The sequence below is a fragment of the Limanda limanda genome, chromosome 5 (assembly GCF_963576545.1).
Source record: "Limanda limanda chromosome 5, fLimLim1.1, whole genome shotgun sequence".
Taxonomy (NCBI): Eukaryota; Metazoa; Chordata; class Actinopteri; order Pleuronectiformes; family Pleuronectidae; genus Limanda; species Limanda limanda.
In genome coordinates, this window is record NC_083640.1 from 25358784 (window position 1) to 25379245 (window position 20462).

The following is a 20462-nucleotide window of genomic DNA, read 5'->3' on the forward strand; positions in this document are numbered from 1 at the left end:
CTTTTCTGGCCCAAACAACACAGAACTCTGGGCCATGTTTCCTCTTTCTCTTTTTTGGTGCGGTTAGGAAACATCTTGAGGATAACCGGAAGATATAATAAGCTGATTTTATGTGTTAAGCAGAGTTTTGGAATAAGTCCAAGATTATCCCTGAAGGTCTCGTAATGAGAATTTGAGATTCACTTCCTACCTGCAAAAAAACAATGACGTCCCACCTTCTGAACGTGAGTTACTATGTGTGTGTGCAAATCATTTGTGTTCATGCTGCGTGAAAGTCAGCGAGCTGAGGAGGCTCTTCCTGTTGGTTTCAAGTGACTGAGAACAGGCAGAGTGTGACACAATGAATCACTGATGGGAGGAAGCTGGACGAGTTCCTATAATGGAATTGATGAAATTAATTCCTGTGAAAGAGGGAAATGAGCTTTGACACCTGCAACTCCTTTTACCCAAAGTTTCAAACTTTCACCTCCCTCAGAAGAGAAAAACTCAGAAAGGCCTCAGCATCGGCCTTTAAACCATAAAGTATTTTTTCTATATTTGATCTATACAAACAAATCCAAAGGTTCTGGTTCCCCTGCCTGTAGAAAACTGTTCACTGAAGACATGAATCATCAACCTGAAATGGTCGAGCGCTTCAGAACATCAGCTCAATTGACCTTGTGACGCAAACTGCGAACACGGAGGAGAAAGTGCTTAAAGCAAACAGTACAAAAATGGGAATTTCATACACTGTCATGACGACTGGGCAACTCCATGTGCTGAAGAGGATCATGGGATGTGATTGAAAGTTCCAGAAGAGCCACTGAATAGACCGTCTCTCCTCAGTATTATCCATAAGCTTCTATCTAGTTTCTATCAAACACACAGAAGGTGATAGGGTCCACACAGAAAAAAGAGATGTTTCAAACACACAAAGCTTGTTAGTGGGATGTGTTCAGTGTTGGTTCTGGATCAGACTTGTCCCTTTATCAAAATATCCAGTGGCTGTTTGGTTTGCAGGGTGGTCCGGTAGTTAGACAGATTGTCTGCTCGTAAACAAAAAAGGTCACAGGTTTGATCCCTGCCACAGCTAACGTGTCCATCACCCGCCATGTGTCCCTGAGCTACACACTAAGCTATTGTGTGCGGAGCTGGAGGATAAATCTCAGTCGTGGTCAAAAGAGTTGTCTCGTGTTTTATAGCAACTCGCAGCTGTAACGGTCTGACATATGATATGTAAGTTTGAGCCGAAACATCAAACGTGCGTCCTCCTGGCAGCAGATTCCCATCGTCCACAAAGTTCCCCTCAGATCAACGGCTCCATATCGCAGTGGCACTCCGCCCGCCATCCTTAACGAAGGGCTTAAAATCAAATCATACACGCTTCCTGTCCATGCAGTAGTTCCTGTTTAAAGTGAAACACTGACCCTGAGCAAAGTGTTGCCTTAAATCCGCTGCCTTTTGTCATACGGCTGGTTATGGGTTCGTGTTAGCCGCACTTCTCAAAACGGAGACCACATGTGTCCATTTAATGCAAACCAGACGAGTGGATGGAAGCGGCCGCCGTCCAGCCGCCTGCTCCTCCGACGCTTGGAGGGGGTTAGGGGACCTCACCAGGGGTTATTAGTGAGTTTTAGAGCATTTACCCTATTTCTCTGTGTCTGGCGCGACCCTGGCTGACCCCTGGCAGGCCTCGCCACAACAGAAAAAAGGGCCAAAGTGGTGAAGGCGGAAAGACGGGGAATCAAAACAGAGACAGAAATGTGTTCTGCTGCGGCTCCTTATCTTTGTTTCCCCTATATGCGTGTCATGCATCATCATCTTCTGCGGTCAAATAATAAGTTGTTTTGAGTTCACATCAGCAAATCTCCACTTGCTGCAGGTTTCTGATTAAATCCGAGTCGGATGTGGTGGAAATCTTTTGAGTTTCAAAGCATTTTTACTCCACATCAAACCTCAAGTGTGGCGACATTAAGATAAACTATCTGCAGCTGATGCAGATATTTCATATTGTTATTACTTTAAATTACTAGATTTTTTTTATTTGAAAGTCTTTCAGAACAGGATGCTTTGTTTTAAATGAAACGATAAAATAAGAACACAATCAGGAGATCAATCCATAATGAAAATAATTATTAGTTTCAGTCTTGACTCTTGTTTAATTTGTTTAAAAATGAGCTGCGCCTCAAGCAGCTACAACAGTAAAATGTTGCTTTGCACATGAATCCATGGCAAATAATAATCTAATCATATACTGTATAATGGTGCAATATTTACAGGAATTATTTTCTGCCGTTCATACATTCACTTGTGATACTTAAAGCATGTGAAGATTGATTGTGTTTCAGAATCGTATCAGTACTCAGAAGATCAATTCACCTTTCCATTCTATGAAGATAATTATTGGCAAAGTCGTTATGTTAAATTATATTAAAAGTCTTAAAATATGTAAAGTTAATTAAAAACTATTGTGTTGTATTTCTGTGTTTTCATGCTTGATGATATTCTGCTCTGTGGTATTTGGAATCTGAGTAGTTGCATGAATGTCTTAAAATGACACCAAGCCTCCTGCAGCTCTTCATCACGATGGTATTCCCGGGGGAGGTTTCAGGACACAGTGGAATAACATTGAGTCAGCGCGTCTGATGAACTGACTCATTGACCTCTTCACATTTCATAACAGTTATTTTCTCGTCGCTCCACTTGGCTGCATTCCTGCTGCAGGTGAGACAGTGTGTGTCTGTCAGTCTGTCTGTCTCACAAACACGTCTGTGTAAACACGACTGTTTTTCTGCAGCAGGTTTGATTTCCACTGCACAGCTGCCGATGTGAACTGATGTGACCTGAGAGGAGGGATCTGGAACTCGCGGCCTTGACTGACCTCTGTCGCTGAGGAGCTGGAGCTGCAGCAACATGTAAACTCAGCCTCAACCAGACCACACGGAAGAAGTCTCGACCAGGGGTTACTATATTTAATGTACTGAAAATAAAGTTCTACATTTTTCATTTTCAGGTACTTTTCACTTTTACTCCACGTATCAGCAAAAATCTTTCTACTCCACTACATCTTTGTAATGCATTACATTTCATGCTCACTTTGTTTTATATTGTTTTAGTAATCAGTAACAAGTGGGAAATTACTTCACTGATGCATTCAGAGTGTCTGAAAAGATAATTTTTATAAACATATTATATATTATTACAATTGATAAAAGAGTGGAGCGATCCCTGGTAACCAATATAGCAATTACCTTTATGAAAATAAAATCCTGTTTATATTATATTACATTACATCACATTATATTACATTACATTACATTAAATTACATTATTTATAAGGATTAGGACTTTACGAGCTGTTCTTGAAGGCCTTAGTTTGTATAAATGTATTTTCTTCCAGTTTTGTATGAAACCAGATTTTAAAAGTGCAGAAAAACAACGTGAAGCCAGTATATCTACAGGATGGTGACAGAGACACAAACAGGGCGTCTGGAAACAGAGGAAGGTGGTTTTACACAACTGCATCATATGGAGGAAGAGTTGCAGAGGTGAGACTAAGTTTGTCTTTTTAATACTCAGTTTAAAAAATTATTTAATTCCTGAATAATATAGAAATATAGATGTGTGTCTTAGTTTGTGTTAGACATTAGCTACAGGGAGAATACAAAAAGGTAAGAGGACAGTTTGGTGGAAACAAGAGTTTATAAGTGGTAGTTAGACATTCATCATGTGTTTATTATCCAGAATGTAGAAGACACAGACATCACATGGTCATTGGCAGCATCTCTGTGGAGGGTTGATATACATTAGACTCAGGGGGCATCCGGATTTTAACCAGAGACCTCTTGATCTGTAGTCAAATGCTCTACCACTGAGCTATACCCCCTAATTCATAGTCAGACAGGATATATATGATACCTTAAGGTCATCACACAGATCTAAAACCTGCAGCAGGCAAACAAACTTCAGGTTACAACATTTGACAAACTGATTAAAACCTCAGATGCAACAGACAGAGAGAAAAATACCTGGACCATCAGGAATGTCTTACGTACATTAATGTGTAAGAAAGTATACACATGATGACGAGAAGGGGACTCTGTTCTCCTCCTGTAGGTTTTATTCATGTTTCCTCAGACATTCATTGTGTGTTTATTGTCCAGTGTGTAGAAGACAGGAATGTGGTTTGTGGCATTGAGTCTAAGTGTGAGTTGGCATAAGTATTACTCAGGGGGCATCCGGACTTGAACCAGAGACCTCTTGATCTGCAGTCAAATGCTCTACCACTGAGCTATACCCCCCACATATTCCCCTCATGATCTGTTTCATTATTGTGTACTCAGACAGGAACAGCCGACGTGCAGCTCCTGGGTCACATGATGCCTGGCAGAGTCTGCTAGTTTTCCCACAATTCCCACCATGCCGCTCCTTTCCACCTGGGGGCAGCGTGGCATGCAGGATAAATGCTTCACTTCCTGCGGTCCTCACTTGATGTTGATTCTTGCCTTTAAAGAGTCTTAAAACAAAGGCAGCTGACTCCGAACAAGTGTCATCAAAGGCAGTGTCTTCTTAACAGTCTGTCATCATAGGCAGCTGACTCTAAGCAGTGTGTCATCAAAGGTAGCTTCATTTGCATATCAGTGCCAGTTTTTGTTGACCCCAACACAAACACTTAAATGTTAGGTACCACCTGCCATTATACAAGACAAAGAAAGAAGAAGAAGACACCGGAAGTGCCTCTACGAACTATCGCTTCCAAGATTTGAGCTTGCTCTTACTGAGAAAGAAACGTCAAACATTATCCGAAACAATTTGTAAGTAGCTTTTCTTTTTAAACTACAATTACCGTATATATGCTTTCTTTCAATCTTCATGTTGTTATGTATTGGTTGAATTAACGGTGATTCAGCTGCAGTAACAATGATTAAGTGGCTTCATCAGCTGTTTTGGTTGTTAGCCGGGCCTTAGCCTAATGACCTTAGCCACAGTGTTTATCGCAGTTTAGCTCATGATTAACTCAGTTAAAAAAAACTATTAACTCATTAAGGCCTGATATTAAAACCTAAGAAGAAAAACTCAGTGGGAAAATTCCATTAAATTCCATTATTCATAAAGATTGGGACTTCACGAGCCCTCCTTGAAGGCCTGAGTTTGTATAAATTCAGTTTCTTCAGATTTTGTATGAAACCAGATTTTAAAAGTGCAGAAAAAACAATGTGAAGCCAGTAAATCTACATGATGGTGACAGAGACACAAACATGGCATCTGGAAACAGAGGAAGGTGGTTTTACACAACTGCATCATATGGAGGAAGAGTTGCAGAGGTGAGACTAAGTTTCTCTTTTTAATACTCATATTCTAATTTATTTAATCCCCGAATATTATAGAAATATAGATGTGTGTCTTAGTTTGCGTTAGCTACAGGGAGAATTCACGATGGTAAGAGGACAGTTTGGTTGAAATAAGTCTTTATAGTTGGTAGATAGACATTCATCATGTGTTTATTATCCAGAATGTAGAAGACACAGACATCACATGGTCATTGGCAGCATCTCTGTGGAGAGTGGATATAAATTAGACTCAGGGGGCATCCGGATTTGAACCAGAGACCTCTTGCTCTGCAGTCAAATGGTCTACCACTGAGCTATATACCCCCAGTTGTACTGATCACAGTCAGACAGGATATATATGATACCTTAAGGTCATCACACAGATCTAAAACCTGCAGCAGGAGAACAAACTTCAGGTTACAACATTTGCCAAACTGATAAAAACCTCAGATGCAACAGACAGAGAGAAAAATGCCTGGACCATCGGGAATGTCTTACGTACATTAATGTGTAAGAAAGAAACACATGTTGACGAGAAGGGGACTCTGTTCTCCTCCTGTAGGTTTTATTCATGTTTCCTCAGACATTCATTGTGTGTTTATTGTCCAGAGTGTAGAAGACAGGAATATGGTTTGTGGCATTGAGTCTAATTGTGTGTTGGCATAAGTGTTACTCAGGGGGCATCCGTACTTGAACCAGAGACCTCTTTATCATTATTGTGTACTCAGACAGGAACAGCCGACGTGCAGCACCTGGGTCACATGATGCCTGGCAGAGTCTGTTAGTTTTCCCACAATTCCCACCATGCTGCTCCTTTCCACCTGGGGGCAGCGTGGCATGCAGGATAAATGCTTCACTTCCTGCGTTCCTCACGTGATGTTGATTTTTGCCTTTAAAGAGTCTTAAAACAAAGGCAGCTACTTCATAACAGTGTGTCATTAAAGGCAGCTGACTCTGAGCAATGTGTCATCAAAGGCAACGTCTTCTTAACAGTGTGTCATCATAGGCAGCTGACTCTAATCAGTGTGTCATCAAAGGCAGCTTCATTTACATCAGTGCTAGTTTTTGTTGACCCCAACACAAACACTTTAATGTTAGGTGCCACCTGCCATTAAACAAGACAAAGAAAGAAGAAGACACCGCAAGTGCCTCTACGAACTATCGCTGCCAAGATTTGGGCTTGCTCTTACTGAGAAAGAAACGTCAAACATTATCAGAAACAATTTGTAGGTAGCTTTTCTTTTCAAACTACAATTACCATATATATGCTGTCTTTCAATCTTCATGATGTTATGTATGGGTTGAATTAACGGTGATTCAGCCGCAGGTGACAATGATTAAGTGGCTTCATCAGCTGTTTTGGTTGTTAACCGGGCCTTAGCCTAATGATGTTAGCCACAGTGTTTATCGCAGTTTAGCTCATGATTAACTCACTTAAAAAACCTTTTAACTCCTATTAAGGCATGATATTAAACCTAAGAAGAGAAACTCAGTGGGAACATTAACTTCGTGGTAAATGACAAACGCCGACTTCATGCTATCATTCTGTGATATTAACATGAGCTTGTTAGCATTAGCTGGTTAGCTTTAACAGCTGTTTGGGCAGCAGGCCATCAACAATGGGAAGCGTCAGGTTAATTTCGCAGAAAAACTGAACACTATTACTCTGTTAGGTTAATGCTGCTTTGTTTGATACTTCAGCTTTTTTACATTTTCATAAATGGATTGAAAGTGAGTTATTAAACATTAACATTACAATGTGTGACTGTTAGCTTAGCAATATAGATGTTGACTCGACATCTTAACTTGTCTGTATGAGATGGGGCATTGTTTCAGTCTCACTGATCTCAATGGCTGGATACGTTTCTGAAAAATTTGATGGATTTAATTAAATAAAAAAGTTGGCTCTATTCTAAAGTGTCACTCGCCTTGAAAGCTGTTGAAGCTTTAAAACTAATTTTATCTGTGGCTCAAGCCCTTATCTAAATGAAATTTATTGACGACTCCTAACGCTTTTTAAAATTCCTTCACAGGGTAAACATGCAGATCTTTGTGAAGACCTTGACTGGCAAGACTATCACTCTGGAAGTTGAAGCCAGTGACACCATTGAGAATGTCAAAGCTAAGATCCAGGATAAGGAAGGCATCCCTCCAGACCAGCAGAGGCTCATCTTTGCCGGCAAGCAGCTGGAAGACGGCCGCACTCTCTCCGACTACAACATCCAGAAAGAGTCCACCCTCCATCTGGTCTTGCGGCTGAGAGGAGGTATGCAGGTCTTTGTGAAGACCCTGACTGGTAATACCATCACTCTGGAGGTTGAACCCAGCGACACCATCGAGAATGTCAAAGCTAAGATCCAGGATAAGGACGGCATTCCTCCTGATCAGCAGAGGCTGATCTTTGCAGGCAAGCAGCTGGAAGATGGTCACACCATGTCAGATTATAACATCCAGAAAGAGTCCACCCTCCATCTTGTACTGCGCCTGAGAGGAGGGATTCAGATCTTCGTGAAGACCCTCACAGGCAAGACTATCACTCTGGAGGTTGAAGCCAGTGACACCATTGAGAATGTCAAAGCTAAGATCCAGGATAAGGAAGGCATCCCTCCAGACCAGCAGAGGCTCATCTTTGCCGGCAAGCAGCTGGAAGATGGTCGCACTCTCTCCGACTACAACATCCAGAAAGAGTCCACCCTCCATCTGGTCTTGCGGCTGAGAGGAGGAATGCAGGTCTTTGTGAAGACCCTGACTGGTAAGACCATCACTCTGGAGGTTGAACCCAGCGACACCATTGAGAATGTCAAAGCTAAGATCCAGGATAAGGAAGGCATTCCTCCTGATCAGCAGAGGCTGATCTTTGCCGGCAAGCAGCTGGAAGATGGTCGCACCATGTCAGATTATAACATCCAGAAAGAGTCCACCCTCCATCTTGTGCTCCGCCTGAGAGGAGGGATTCAGATCTTTGTGAAGACCCTCACAGGCAAGACTATTACTCTGGAGGTTGAAGCCAGTGACACCATTGAGAATGTCAAAGCTAAGATCCAAGATAAGGAAGGCATCCCTCCAGACCAGCAGAGGCTCATCTTTGCCGGCAAGCAGCTGGAAGACGGCCGCACTCTCTCCGACTACAACATCCAGAAAGAGTCCACCCTCCATCTGGTCTTGCGGCTGAGAGGAGGTATGCAGGTCTTTGTGAAGACCCTGACTGGTAAGACCAGCACTCTGGAGGTTGAACCCAGCGACACCATTGAGAATGTCAAAGCTAAGATCCAGGATAAGGACGGCATTCCTCCTGATCAGCAGAGGCTGATCTTTGCAGGCAAGCAGCTGGAAGATGGTCGCACCATGTCAGATTACAACATCCAGAAAGAGTCCACCCTCCATCTTGTACTGCGCCTGAGAGGAGGGATTCAGATCTTTGTGAAGACCCTCACAGGCAAGACTATCACTCTGGAGGTTGAAGCCAGTGACACCATTGAGAATGTCAAAGCTAAGATCCAGGATAAGGAAGGCATCCCTCCAGACCAGCAGAGGCTAATCTTTGCCGGCAAGCAGCTGGAAGATGGCCGCACTCTCTCCGACTACAACATCCAGAAAGAGTCCACCCTCCATCTGGTCTTGCGGCTGAGAGGAGGAATGCAGGTCTTTGTGAAGACCCTGACTGGTAAGACCAGCACTCTGGAGGTTGAACCCAGCGACACCATCGAGAATGTCAAAGCTAAGATCCAGGATAAGGAAGGCATTCCTCCTGATCAGCAGAGGCTGATCTTTGCCGGCAAGCAGCTGGAAGATGGTCGCACCATGTCAGATTACAACATCCAGAAAGAGTCCACCCTCCATCTTGTACTGCGCCTGAGAGGAGGGATTCAGATCTTTGTGAAGACCCTCACAGGCAAGACTATCACTCTGGAGGTTGAAGCCAGTGACACCATTGAGAATGTCAAAGCTAAGATCCAGGATAAGGAAGGCATCCCTCCAGACCAGCAGAGGCTAATCTTTGCCGGCAAGCAGCTGGAAGATGGCCGCACTCTCTCCGACTACAACATCCAGAAAGAGTCCACCCTCCATCTGGTCTTGCGGCTGAGAGGAGGAATGCAGGTCTTTGTGAAGACCCTGACTGGTAAGACCATCACTGTGGAGGTTGAACCCAGCGACACTATCGAGAATGTCAAAGCTAAGATCCAGGATAAGGACGGCATTCCTCCTGATCAGCAGAGGCTGATCTTTGCAGGCAAGCAGCTGGAAGATGGTCGCACCATGTCAGATTACAACATCCAGAAAGAGTCCACCCTCCATCTTGTACTGCGCCTGAGAGGAGGGATTCAGATCTTTGTGAAGACCCTCACAGGCAAGACTATCACTCTGGAGGTTGAAGCCAGTGACACCATTGAGAATGTCAAAGCTAAGATCCAGGATAAGGAAGGCATCCCTCCAGACCAGCAGAGGCTAATCTTTGCCGGCAAGCAGCTGGAAGATGGCCGCACTCTCTCCGACTACAACATCCAGAAAGAGTCCACCCTCCATCTGGTCTTGCGGCTGAGAGGAGGAATGCAGGTCTTTGTGAAGACCCTGACTGGTAAGACCAGCACTCTGGAGGTTGAACCCAGCGACACCATCGAGAATGTCAAAGCTAAGATCCAGGATAAGGAAGGCATTCCTCCTGATCAGCAGAGGCTGATCTTTGCCGGCAAGCAGCTGGAAGATGGTCGCACCATGTCAGATTACAACATCCAGAAAGAGTCCACCCTCCATCTTGTACTGCGCCTGAGAGGAGGGATTCAGATCTTTGTGAAGACCCTCACAGGCAAGACTATCACTCTGGAGGTTGAAGCCAGTGACACCATTGAGAATGTCAAAGCTAAGATCCAGGATAAGGAAGGCATCCCTCCAGACCAGCAGAGGCTAATCTTTGCCGGCAAGCAGCTGGAAGATGGCCGCACTCTCTCCGACTACAACATCCAGAAAGAGTCCACCCTCCATCTGGTCTTGCGGCTGAGAGGAGGAATGCAGGTCTTTGTGAAGACCCTGACTGGTAAGACCATCACTCTGGAGGTTGAACCCAGCGACACCATCGAGAATGTCAAAGCTAAGATCCAGGATAAGGAAGGCATTCCTCCTGATCAGCAGAGGCTGATCTTTGCCGGCAAGCAGCTGGAAGATGGTCGCACCATGTCAGATTATAACATCCAGAAAGAGTCCACCCTCCATCTTGTGCTCCGCCTGAGAGGAGGGATTCAGATCTTTGTGAAGACCCTCACAGGCAAGACTATCACTCTGGAAGTTGAAGCCAGTGACACCATTGAGAATGTCAAAGCTAAGATCCAGGATAAGGAAGGCATCCCTCCAGACCAGCAGAGGCTCATCTTTGCCGGCAAGCAGCTGGAAGACGGCCGCACTCTCTCCGACTACAACATCCAGAAAGAGTCCACCCTCCATCTAGTCTTGCGGCTGAGAGGAGGAATGCAGATTTTTGTGAAGACCCTGAATCGTAAGACCATCACTCTGGAGGTTGAACCCAGCGACACCATCGAGAATGTCAAAGCTAAGTTCCAGGATAAGGAAGGCATCCATCCACACCAGCAGAGGCTGATCTTTGCCGGCAAGCAGCTGGAAGATGGTCGCACCATGTCAGATTATAACATCCAGAAAGAATCTACCCTCCGTCTTGTGCTCAGCCCGAGAAGAGAGATTCAGATCTTTGTGAAGACCCTCACAGGCAAGACTCTCACTCTGGAGGTTTTACCCTGTGACATCATTGAGAATGTCAAAGCTAAGATCCAGGATAAGGAAGGCATCCATCCATACCAGCAGAGGCTGATCTTCGCGGGCAAACAGCTGGAAGACGGCCGCACTCTCTCCGACTCCCACATCCACAAGGAATCCACCCTCCATCTTGTGCTCCGCTCCGTCTGAGAGGAGTTAACTAAGAAGCCACCTGGTGGAAAAAAGCAGAACGATTTTGCTGTGCTTTTGATATTTTGCAGTTAGAGCAGACATGGGCAAAGTACGGCCCGCAGGCCGTATACGGCCCTTTGGGCTTTTTAGTCCGGCCCGCCGAACTTGTCCAAATAACCAAAAAAAAAATTTAAAAAATTTAAAAAAAAAAAAATAAAAAATATTGAATTAACTAACAATTTAGTAGCACTTACATGGCACGTACTTATAGCACTTTGTAGTTTTGCTTTATTTTTTAAGAAATCTTACTTTCTTGATTCTTGTTGTTCTGGGTTTGAACCCTCGGGGTTGAATGCACTTATTGTAAGTCGCTTTGGATAAAAGCGTCAGCTAAATTAAATTTGCCTGGGAGTGTGGTGTATAGGGCTCGAAAGGGCACATGATCTCCCTTCACTTTTACCCTTTGCCCTGTGAGCCCTTCTGTAAAATGAGAGGATCAAGGAAACGAAAAGTGGACAATGAGTGCCGAGTGTTTAACACGGAGTTGACAACAAAATACTTTTTCACTGAAGTCCAATCGAAGGCTGTATGCCTGATATGCTGAGAAACTGTCGCAGTTTTCATGGAGTACAACATCAGCAGTCACTTTGCTAAAAAAAAATTTCACAGACAAACTGCGATTAAAGAGTCATCTACCGAGGCATGTTTTTTGGGGGGCCTTCGAAATAGTAAAGGCTAGCAAACCTTTCTCTGAAGGCGGGTTTTTGTTAAATGGCCTTGCAAATAAGCGCTTTGCTACTTGGTAAAGGCCAAATCCTTTCATGTAATGATTTTTCCATGTCATTTATATTAGTTCACAAAAACACTCCATCCATCTGTTCCTGGCCCGGCCCCTCTGTCAATTTTTGAACCCATTGTGGCCCGCGAGTCAAAACGTTTGCCCACCCCTGAGTTAGAGTATTGGCTCACAGTTTTGAGTTTGCTACAAAATGATCAAATAGGTTGCATCTTTGAAATTTAATTGTGCTCCAGTGTTTGGCAAGAGTTCACTAATGGGTAATCTGTTTTGTTGATCTTGGACATGTAATGTTCTGTTTTTTATTTGAAAGAGGTGCATGCATGGAAATCTTGCTGTTACGTGTTGATCATTAAATCAAATAAATGGCTTCCCACTGTCAACAGCTCTTATTTGTTTTTTTTAACTGATAACGTTACCTCACTTGTTTTGAAACAAGTTCTGAAACAGATGTTTAATTTGTTGTTTCTCTCCTAAAGTTTTTTGTAAAATGTCAAATACAGAAGATAACCATCGATCTCTAGAAACCTGATGAATGTTTCAGATGTCCTGTTTGATCAGCTTTTTAATGCTGAGAGATTTTACTTTATTAAAATAAAAATCTTCACAAATGACATGTTTGACCCTGGTATTGCTGTTTTTTCAAAATAGGTATTGAAATAGTATTTTAATAATGGTATTTAGCCACCAGATACTAACAAATATCTAAAATTGCAAGGTGAAATGTTGAGCTGTTTCATGTTTTGCTGTGCAGCATGATGTTTGTTTTATAATGGTCCTGGAATATGTATATTCATATTAATTTGTCAAGTAGATATAGTAACAATACACTTACAGCCCTGCATTCAAAAGTGTTTTATGGCCTGTGATTTTAACAACACCAAGATGAAGAAAATCCTGCCGAGATACCATCCTGCTGATGGTATCTCGGCAGGATTTTCTTCAGCTGATCAGCTGTCCTACGAGCGATGCGAACACACTCGACCATGTTTACACTCCCTTCCGGGATGCGTATAAGGCGCTCCCCTGCCCCCCATTCGGCAAATCGGATCACGTCTCAGTTCTCCTGCTGCCTTCCTACTGCTTTACAATTTCAATAGGGCCTCCCAACGTTGGTTCTTGGGACCTAAATATCAATTTGATCATAAAGGATTTTTTTTAAAAAGACACTTAATTGTATTCTTAGAGAAATATTTAAATATATATGAGTGGGAGAGAGGAAAGACAGAGGGGAGACAGTGGGAGAGGCGGGACAGGGGAGAGAGGTGGGAAGTTATTTTGAGAATCGAAAAGGTTCTTCTCATCTTTTAAGGAAAAAATTCTAAATATTTTCTGTGATTCAGGCATTTTCTACAATTTTCTTGCATTTTCTAAGCAAATCAATGAAATGATAAATAAAAAAATAACATTCTTAACTTTCTCAGGTAAATAAAAACAAACTATCTGCCTGGATAAACTGTTTGAGTCACACAAAGCTGCTGATGGAAAAAACTGTCCAGAACATGGAAGCAGAGACGCAGAAGCTTTGGTAGATGTCCTCGTCCTCATGAGCTCCAGAACGTGGAGCTCAGTTGACCTTTGGGAGGTTTGATGTCTTCTGTCTGCAGCGATGTCTGTGTGAGGGATTCAAAGTTTTACACAACAAGTCAACTAACCCTCTTAGCAACTAACTGATTAATGGAGACAATCATCAGCAGATTCATTGATAATGAGAATAACCAGTAGTTGCAGCCCTCATCTTAATGTGAATTAAGTTCTGATGACATTTATGAAAAGTGTGAAGAGGTGAACGTCTGAAAGCAGCTTCGTAATGAACGTCTCTTTTCAGAAGAAGCGTTTAGACTCATCGTTGTTCTTTCGTCTAACATGAGCGGTGAGTATCTTACCTCCATGAACTCTTTGAGTCTGAGGACTGAGCCAGGGGCGTTTCTAGGATTGAAAGAAAGGGGGGGCTTAGCCCCTAATGGTGGCGAATGTTTGCCACGCAGCGCGCGCCAATTTTTTTTGGGCTAATTTGGGGCATTTGGGATATCCATTGTTTCAGACAGTTCATAGATTGGTTCAATTAGAAAGAGTGTGATTTTTCTCTGTATCTTTGCTTGCATTCATTCAGTATAAGATAACAAAAGAGACAGAATTTCAGGGTCATTGTGAAATTTGACAACACAAATATGAACTTTTCTCAAATAGAGAGAAATAATTTTCCTGCTTGTAAAGGAAAGACAGATATACTAGTTTTCATATCCGCGTCACTCCCAAATCCTTATTCTTAAAGGGACCACACAGAATGGATGGAGAATGGACCTGCCAGTGTCAACTTCTGAGTTGTTTATTAGTTGTATTATGAGCAGAAGGGAATAAGATACACAATACACAAAAATACATTCAAATTATTTCAAAAAATTGTTATTTCTTACATTTCAAATGTGCTCGTTCACACTCTTGCTCACTGGAAACATTTTCTAACAAAATAGCTAGCTTAGTGTTAACATAGCTCATTACAATATTCCCTTTCATTTGCCTCAAGTAAACCTAAATTTAAGCAGGTAACAATCGTTAGAAACTACAGATAGCCACATTCTGTAACTACCTGTACTGACAATTTCACTCCGTGCATCATTTACTATGAGCTAAACTCTTTGGCTTTAATCCTGCTGTCTTGATGAGAGACGTTAGTTACTTGACAGAGTGAGAAAGCCAGCGCACCAGCGATGCAGACTCCCCAAGGTCCTAGTGCCCGGTCTTTTAAAGTTAAGTATGATGAGAGGCTATTGGATTGTAATTTGAAGGGGGAGAAAACATAATAACCAGAAACGCACTCACATATGTAGCATGTTAGAGTTATAAATAACGTGTCCAAGTGTAAAACAATAGTTTAATTTAAAAAAAAAAAAAAATTAAATTTTATTTTTTTAAAAATCCCAAAAATTATTTGGGGGGGCTGAAGAACATTTTAGGGGGGCTTCAGCCCCCCTAAAACAGGCCTAACGACGCCCCTGGACTGAGCCCATCTGTCCACTGCTGGTCACTGCCTCGATCCTGGAGACACATTTTAGAGAAAAGGTTCAAAGCTTTGTTGACAGCTGCTGTTAATCTGTATTTTAAATCCCGAGGGAGCGTGTTGGTCACCTGGGGAAGTATTCCTCTTTGAGCAGCAGGATGAGTTTCCAGAACTGGCTCTGGTATTGCTTCATTAAAGCATTTCCACAAACCCGGGAGAGACAAACAGTTACACTTCCATCTACAGCTTTCAAAGAAACACAAGCGATTCTCAGGGTTTGACATAAATAAACGACAGGCCCTGGTCATGTTAACCTGCTTGGTCACACCAGTCTACTAAGACAACCTGCGGACGGACTGAAACACAACAAATAACCAGTTAAAATCCATTCAAATGTGCAATGAGATAACATTTTCAGCAACTAACTTTGTGATTTATGACAAAAAGAGGCTAAAACAAAAAAAATTAGGCAAAATAAAAATAACCAGGCTTGAAATAAGAGGAAAAATAATGATTGTGGAACTAAAATAAAAATGTACATATAAATGAGAAGTTTTTACAATAGGATTTATTAATAAGACTTAACAAGTGATTTAAAGGACAACCACATGAACCACATGTAAATTGTAGCTGTTTGCAAATGTGAGTTTAAATATTTCCTACATCTGAGCTTGTTGTTCGATCTTCATGTTCTTGTTGATCATCCCTGACTTGTGTTACTTGAGCTCAGCTCTTGACACTTTTGATTCGTGAGGGACGAGAACCTCAACAGATGTCAAGAATGTCTTTACCCCCTGCTTGGAGCCGTAGGGCCAGCCAGCTGAATCACGGCAGGGTACAGACGGATCATCCCAGACATCCTCTTCAGGAAACTGTCCTGACCTTCAATCCCAGAGTCATCCACACGGTAACCAAGAATCCTAAGGAAGTGAAGAGCAAAACACCGGACGTTAAAATCTGTGCGGGAAAACGTGGCAAAATGAAGTGGAGGGAGGATTCTGAGTCACTCACTTCTGATATTCCTCCACAGATGCACCGTCCTTCATTGGAGGGTCAGTCTCAGCTCACTGGTACAGTCTGTATCCTCCTGCTGTTTGTTGTTTGATACGAATGTTGTTGTTATTATTCATCTTAAATCAGTTTCTCCTGGCAAGTGTCCTAAAGGCTGCTGGGAAATTTACATTCCAAACACTGATCAGAGAAGATGAACCCCCTTGGACGTCTTTAAGGGAGTTGAGCTGTTGAACGGACTGAGCGCACTGAGCAGCTGAATCCTGAAGATCCTTGTACCATCTCAAAGTACTGTAACATCATCGCCTAATAGATGACACGGAAGTTCTTCTTGATTTGTAACTTTATTAAAGTCAACACGAAGATGTCACACTATGTCTAGAAGTGTCACATGCCCCACCCCGACCTGTTCACTGACCCTCAGGACATCTCAATACTTCCTTAACACGGTGTCTTAACTGAACATAAGTCACAACAAAACATAAGCATAAACCTAGTCCGTTACACTACCTTCTCCCATCAAAGTCCCTCGTCCCCGAGGTAACAACAAAGACTCCCAGGAAGTCTCCGCTTCCTCTGTGGCCGTGGCGGCCCTGCAGCAGAGGGGGGTCCAGCCCACGTGGAATCCGGGGCAGGGACCGGGAAAAGATCCTGACGGTGGGGAACGTGATAAGGAACACGACACATCAGAGGGGTATTGGGGAGAAGATCAAACAGTGTCCCTGACACCCTGTGCTACGGTTTCTAATCGCAGTGGGATCGCCGTGCCCCAATAAGGAGCCAGTCTATCTCCATGGGGGGCAACCTTCCTTCCTCTCAGCGGCAGCTGGATCCTATACACGACTTGCCTCTCCAGGACCCTGAAGGGCCCCATCCATTTGCTGTCCAGCTTTGGGCACCTGCCTTTCTTTCCTATGCGGGTTGTAAACCCAGACCAACTCGCCGGCTTCGAAATGCCGTCCTCTGGTGTGCAGGTCGTAGTTCCTCTTATGCCTTGCCCCTGCACTCTGCAGCTGCCCCTGGTAAACTTGTAAGAGTACCTCGGGTGCCCACAACCGGCTGAACATTCCTTCCACCAAAGCATGGTCTCCGCTTTCTGGTCAGGCATGCAGTATGCCTCTGGCCACTTGGTGAAGTAGTCCATGATGGTGAGGACGTAGCGGTTACCCCTTTCCGAGCGGGGGAATGGCCCTAAAACATCGACCCCGACTCTCTCCATGGGACCCCCTGTTGGAACCTGTTGGAGTTGGGCATGGGATTTGTCTGTGGGGCCTTTGGGTGCGATGCAGCTGTCGCAGCGGCGACAATAGTCTTTCACATCTGGCCTGTGTTGGCCCCAGTAGAATCCCTGTCGGAGGCGGCGAAGAGTCTTAGAGATCCCAAAGTGACCAGATCCAGGAGCTCCATGAACCACCCGGAGCGGGTCAATTCTCTCGAGGTCGGCCGCACCCTGTCCCTTGTCAGCGCTGTTATATTGCGTACAGTTGGCTTCCTTCTACTGCTTAATTTTCTTTAAGCTCATCTTGCCAACAGGGCAAAACTAACTGGGGCCTGCTCTGAGCAAGTCATAACAAAACATAAGCATGAACCCAGTCCGTTACAGTAATGTCTTCAAAGTCGTCATGCAGCCCTGTAGGAGCAGGTTTACATTGAAGTGTTATATCATCACATCAATAATAATAAATCAACAGGATGTTCTCACTATACTTGTCGAAATGTTTTTTCTTTTTAGATCACATAAAGGGGGGGGGGGGGGGTGGTTCAGGGTTGATCCATGAGGGTGAGGGACGAATATCACCTCATGCTGCAGCTTTCATTTCTTAAATAAATATTGTGAGCCAAACAACCTGTTGTAATTCTTCCTGCTCCCTCTCACATTTCCTCCCAGCGTTGTCCTTGATCAACTGCTCCGCACCCTTTCTGTTCAGTTCCAGGACCTTGGCAACTTCCTCACACTGCAGAGTTTCATAAAGCCACTTCCATCCAGAGCTCCCCCTCTTGCCGGCTAGCAGCTGGAAGATGGTCGCACCATGTCAGATTATAACATAAAGAAAGAGTCCACCCTCCATCTTGTGCTGCGCCTGAGAGGAGGGATTCAGGTCTTTGTGAAGACCCTCACAGGCAAGACTATCACTCTGGAAGTTGAACCCAGTGACACCATTGAGAATGTCAAAGCTAAGATCCAGGATAAGGAAGGCATCCCTCCAGACCAGCAAAGGCTCTTCTTTGCCTGCATGCAGGGAAGTTGAGCTGTCGAAAGGACTGAGCGCACTGAGCAGCTGAATCCTGAAGATCCTTAAACCACTTCAAAGTACGGTCTTCAGCGCTGTTCTGCAGCCCTGTAGGAGCAGGTTTACATTGAAGTGTTATATCATCACATCAATAATAATAATCAACAGGATGTTCTTACTGTATTTGTCGAAATATCTTTTCTTTTTAGTTCACATAAAGGGGAACGGTTCAGGGTTGATCCCTGAGGGTGAGGGACTTAAGGCCGGCACATGCTTCTGCGTTGTCAGGGGCCCGCAAGCACGCAGTTGTAACGCAGGACTCGTCATTCATGGTTTTCCAAGCGTTGCGCGTGTTGCCATGCAATTCTCCACCAGAACAATAGGCACAGTAATGTTTTTTGTCGAAGTCGCCTCTTCTTCGTGTGTGGCAAGAAGAAGAGCGGTTTATTTACATCGCCACGCCGGCTCCTCAGAGCCTTTTTCTGGCGGACAAATCCGCCGGTCAGTGACGGGTTATACTAGTGGTCATAGTTTCGGATCTCTTCTGCCAAGTGCTCTTCTATTTGGTCCATATTCGTTCTTCTAAATCTTCCGTGGTTTCCGCCGGTATTATCGGGCATGAACCGGAAATGCGACTCCGGAAGTGATGTAGTTAGCAGACCAATCACAGCCTTGCCGGCCACGTGACGCTTGCGGGGCTTTGCCGTCTAGTTAGAAAAATTGGGCGACGCATGTAAGCATGTAAGAAGTGATACGTAAGTACTTAAGGGGCCCGGAAGGGCTCTTACGCTTCCGGGCCTGTGAAAAACGCAGAAGCATGCGCCGGCCTTAACACCACCTCATGCTGCAGCTTTCATTTCTTAAATAAATATTGTGAGCCAAACAACCTGTTGAAATTCTTCCTGCTCCCTCTCACATTTCCTCTGAGCGTTGTCCTTTATCAACTGCACCGCCTTTTTCTTATCCTTTCGTTCCAGTCTCTGGTTCTGGGCAACCTCCTCATGCTGCAGTTGATTCTGAGCCTTCATCTCTCGCAGGGCATCTTCTGCCTCAACCATGTCCTCTTTGCTGGGAAACGCCCCCTGGAGAGAGATGAGGTTAGAAAAGGAAACACTGATTAAAAGATTATTCAATTTAGCCTTTTCAGCAGTTTATTAATTAAGTATTAAAGACATCTGCAACCTAATTATGATGATAATTCCAGATTCAGATATCCATATTTAATTCTGGATACTCACAGTTCAAGTTCATGATATCTTCAACATTTTCGGAAGTTCCAACTTAATGTATCTTAAGGTAAAATAAAAGGAATCTTAATTTGAGCCAAATTAAAGATATCTTCAATTTTAGATTTTTACATAATGGGTAACAAAAGTAGTTTGAATCTTACTATATATTTACAGATGTTGAAAAGTTTTGAGTAGTTGAAACTGAATTAATGATTGTTTTTGACAAGTCGTAATGAGTTTGTCTGACTGCACAAGTTCCTTGACTTAATTTAACTGGCTTGTTTAGATTATTTGAAAAAGAGAATACAAACAAAGTAACAATAACCTTCAACACGTTTACAATCATCTCCCATTTCTAGACTTGTTCCTTGTCAGTGTAAGAAGGAACAAAGATATGAACCTGAACTTAAACTGACCTCTGCCGTCTTTGCCACCACCTCCAAAACCTGCGAGCACAGCTTGTTCCCACGGGTGGTGTAGAAGTTGACGCTGATTGGAGGGAGGTGCCTCAGAGTTTTCGCTGATGGCTCCAGCAGCTGGTTCCTGCGAGTAGTGTAGAAGCTGAGGCTTGGCGTAGTGAGGTGCTTCAGAGTGATTTCTGATGGCTCCAGCAGCTGGTTGAGCTGTATAACCTCCTCCCTGATGATATTGAGGTTTCTGGACCTACCCCTTCCCTCGGCCTGCAGCTCCATGATCTCTTGGTTCATACAGAGCAGAGAGAATAACAACCAGACCGTTTTGATCACATGTTATGTTACAGAAAAGAAATGAGTGAAACACAATGACACTTGTCACATCCTTGCTGTTGACTCTGACTCACTGTCCATCTTGTCGCTCATGCACTGTGCCTCCTCGCTCTGATTCGGCACAGCTAACTCTTGGAAATGTTTCAACTCCTCCAACCCTGTTCCCACCAACCCGCCCTAAACCTCTTCTGCCTATACTCTTGCCGTCTGAGTGCCACCTGAGAGACAGATTTAAGATAACAGT

The 20462-nt window shown here is 43.7% G+C and overlaps 1 protein-coding gene and 2 non-coding genes across 3 annotated transcripts; 1 reads left to right on the forward strand and 2 right to left on the reverse strand.

Annotated features, from left to right (window-relative positions):
• Nucleotides 1–3793: 3793 nt before the first annotated feature.
• trnac-aca (transfer RNA cysteine (anticodon ACA)) lies at nucleotides 3794–3865 on the reverse strand. Its single transcript has one exon. It is a non-coding gene; the product is annotated as a tRNA-Cys (tRNA).
• Nucleotides 3866–4208: 343 nt separating this feature from the next.
• trnac-gca (transfer RNA cysteine (anticodon GCA)) lies at nucleotides 4209–4280 on the reverse strand. Its single transcript has one exon. It is a non-coding gene; the product is annotated as a tRNA-Cys (tRNA).
• Nucleotides 4281–7349: 3069 nt separating this feature from the next.
• Nucleotides 7350–18158, forward strand: LOC133001903 (polyubiquitin-A-like). The gene is made up of 2 exons (XM_061071613.1): nucleotides 7350–11181; nucleotides 18061–18158. Exons 1-2 carry the CDS (start codon nucleotides 7350–7352, stop codon nucleotides 18156–18158), a joined length of 3930 nt encoding a protein of 1309 aa, XP_060927596.1.
• The last annotated feature ends 2304 nt before the right edge of the window (nucleotides 18159–20462 follow it).

Bases quoted from the DNA above. Each gene is read 5' to 3' on its own strand.
- LOC133001903 (XM_061071613.1), top strand. From the start codon at position 7,350: ATGCAGATCTTTGTGAAGACCTTGACTGGCAAGACTATCACTCTGGAA. The intron at 11,182-18,060 runs ACAAGGAATCCA...GATTATAACATA, and splicing joins TCTCTCCGACTCCCACATCC to AAGAAAGAGTCCACCCTCCA.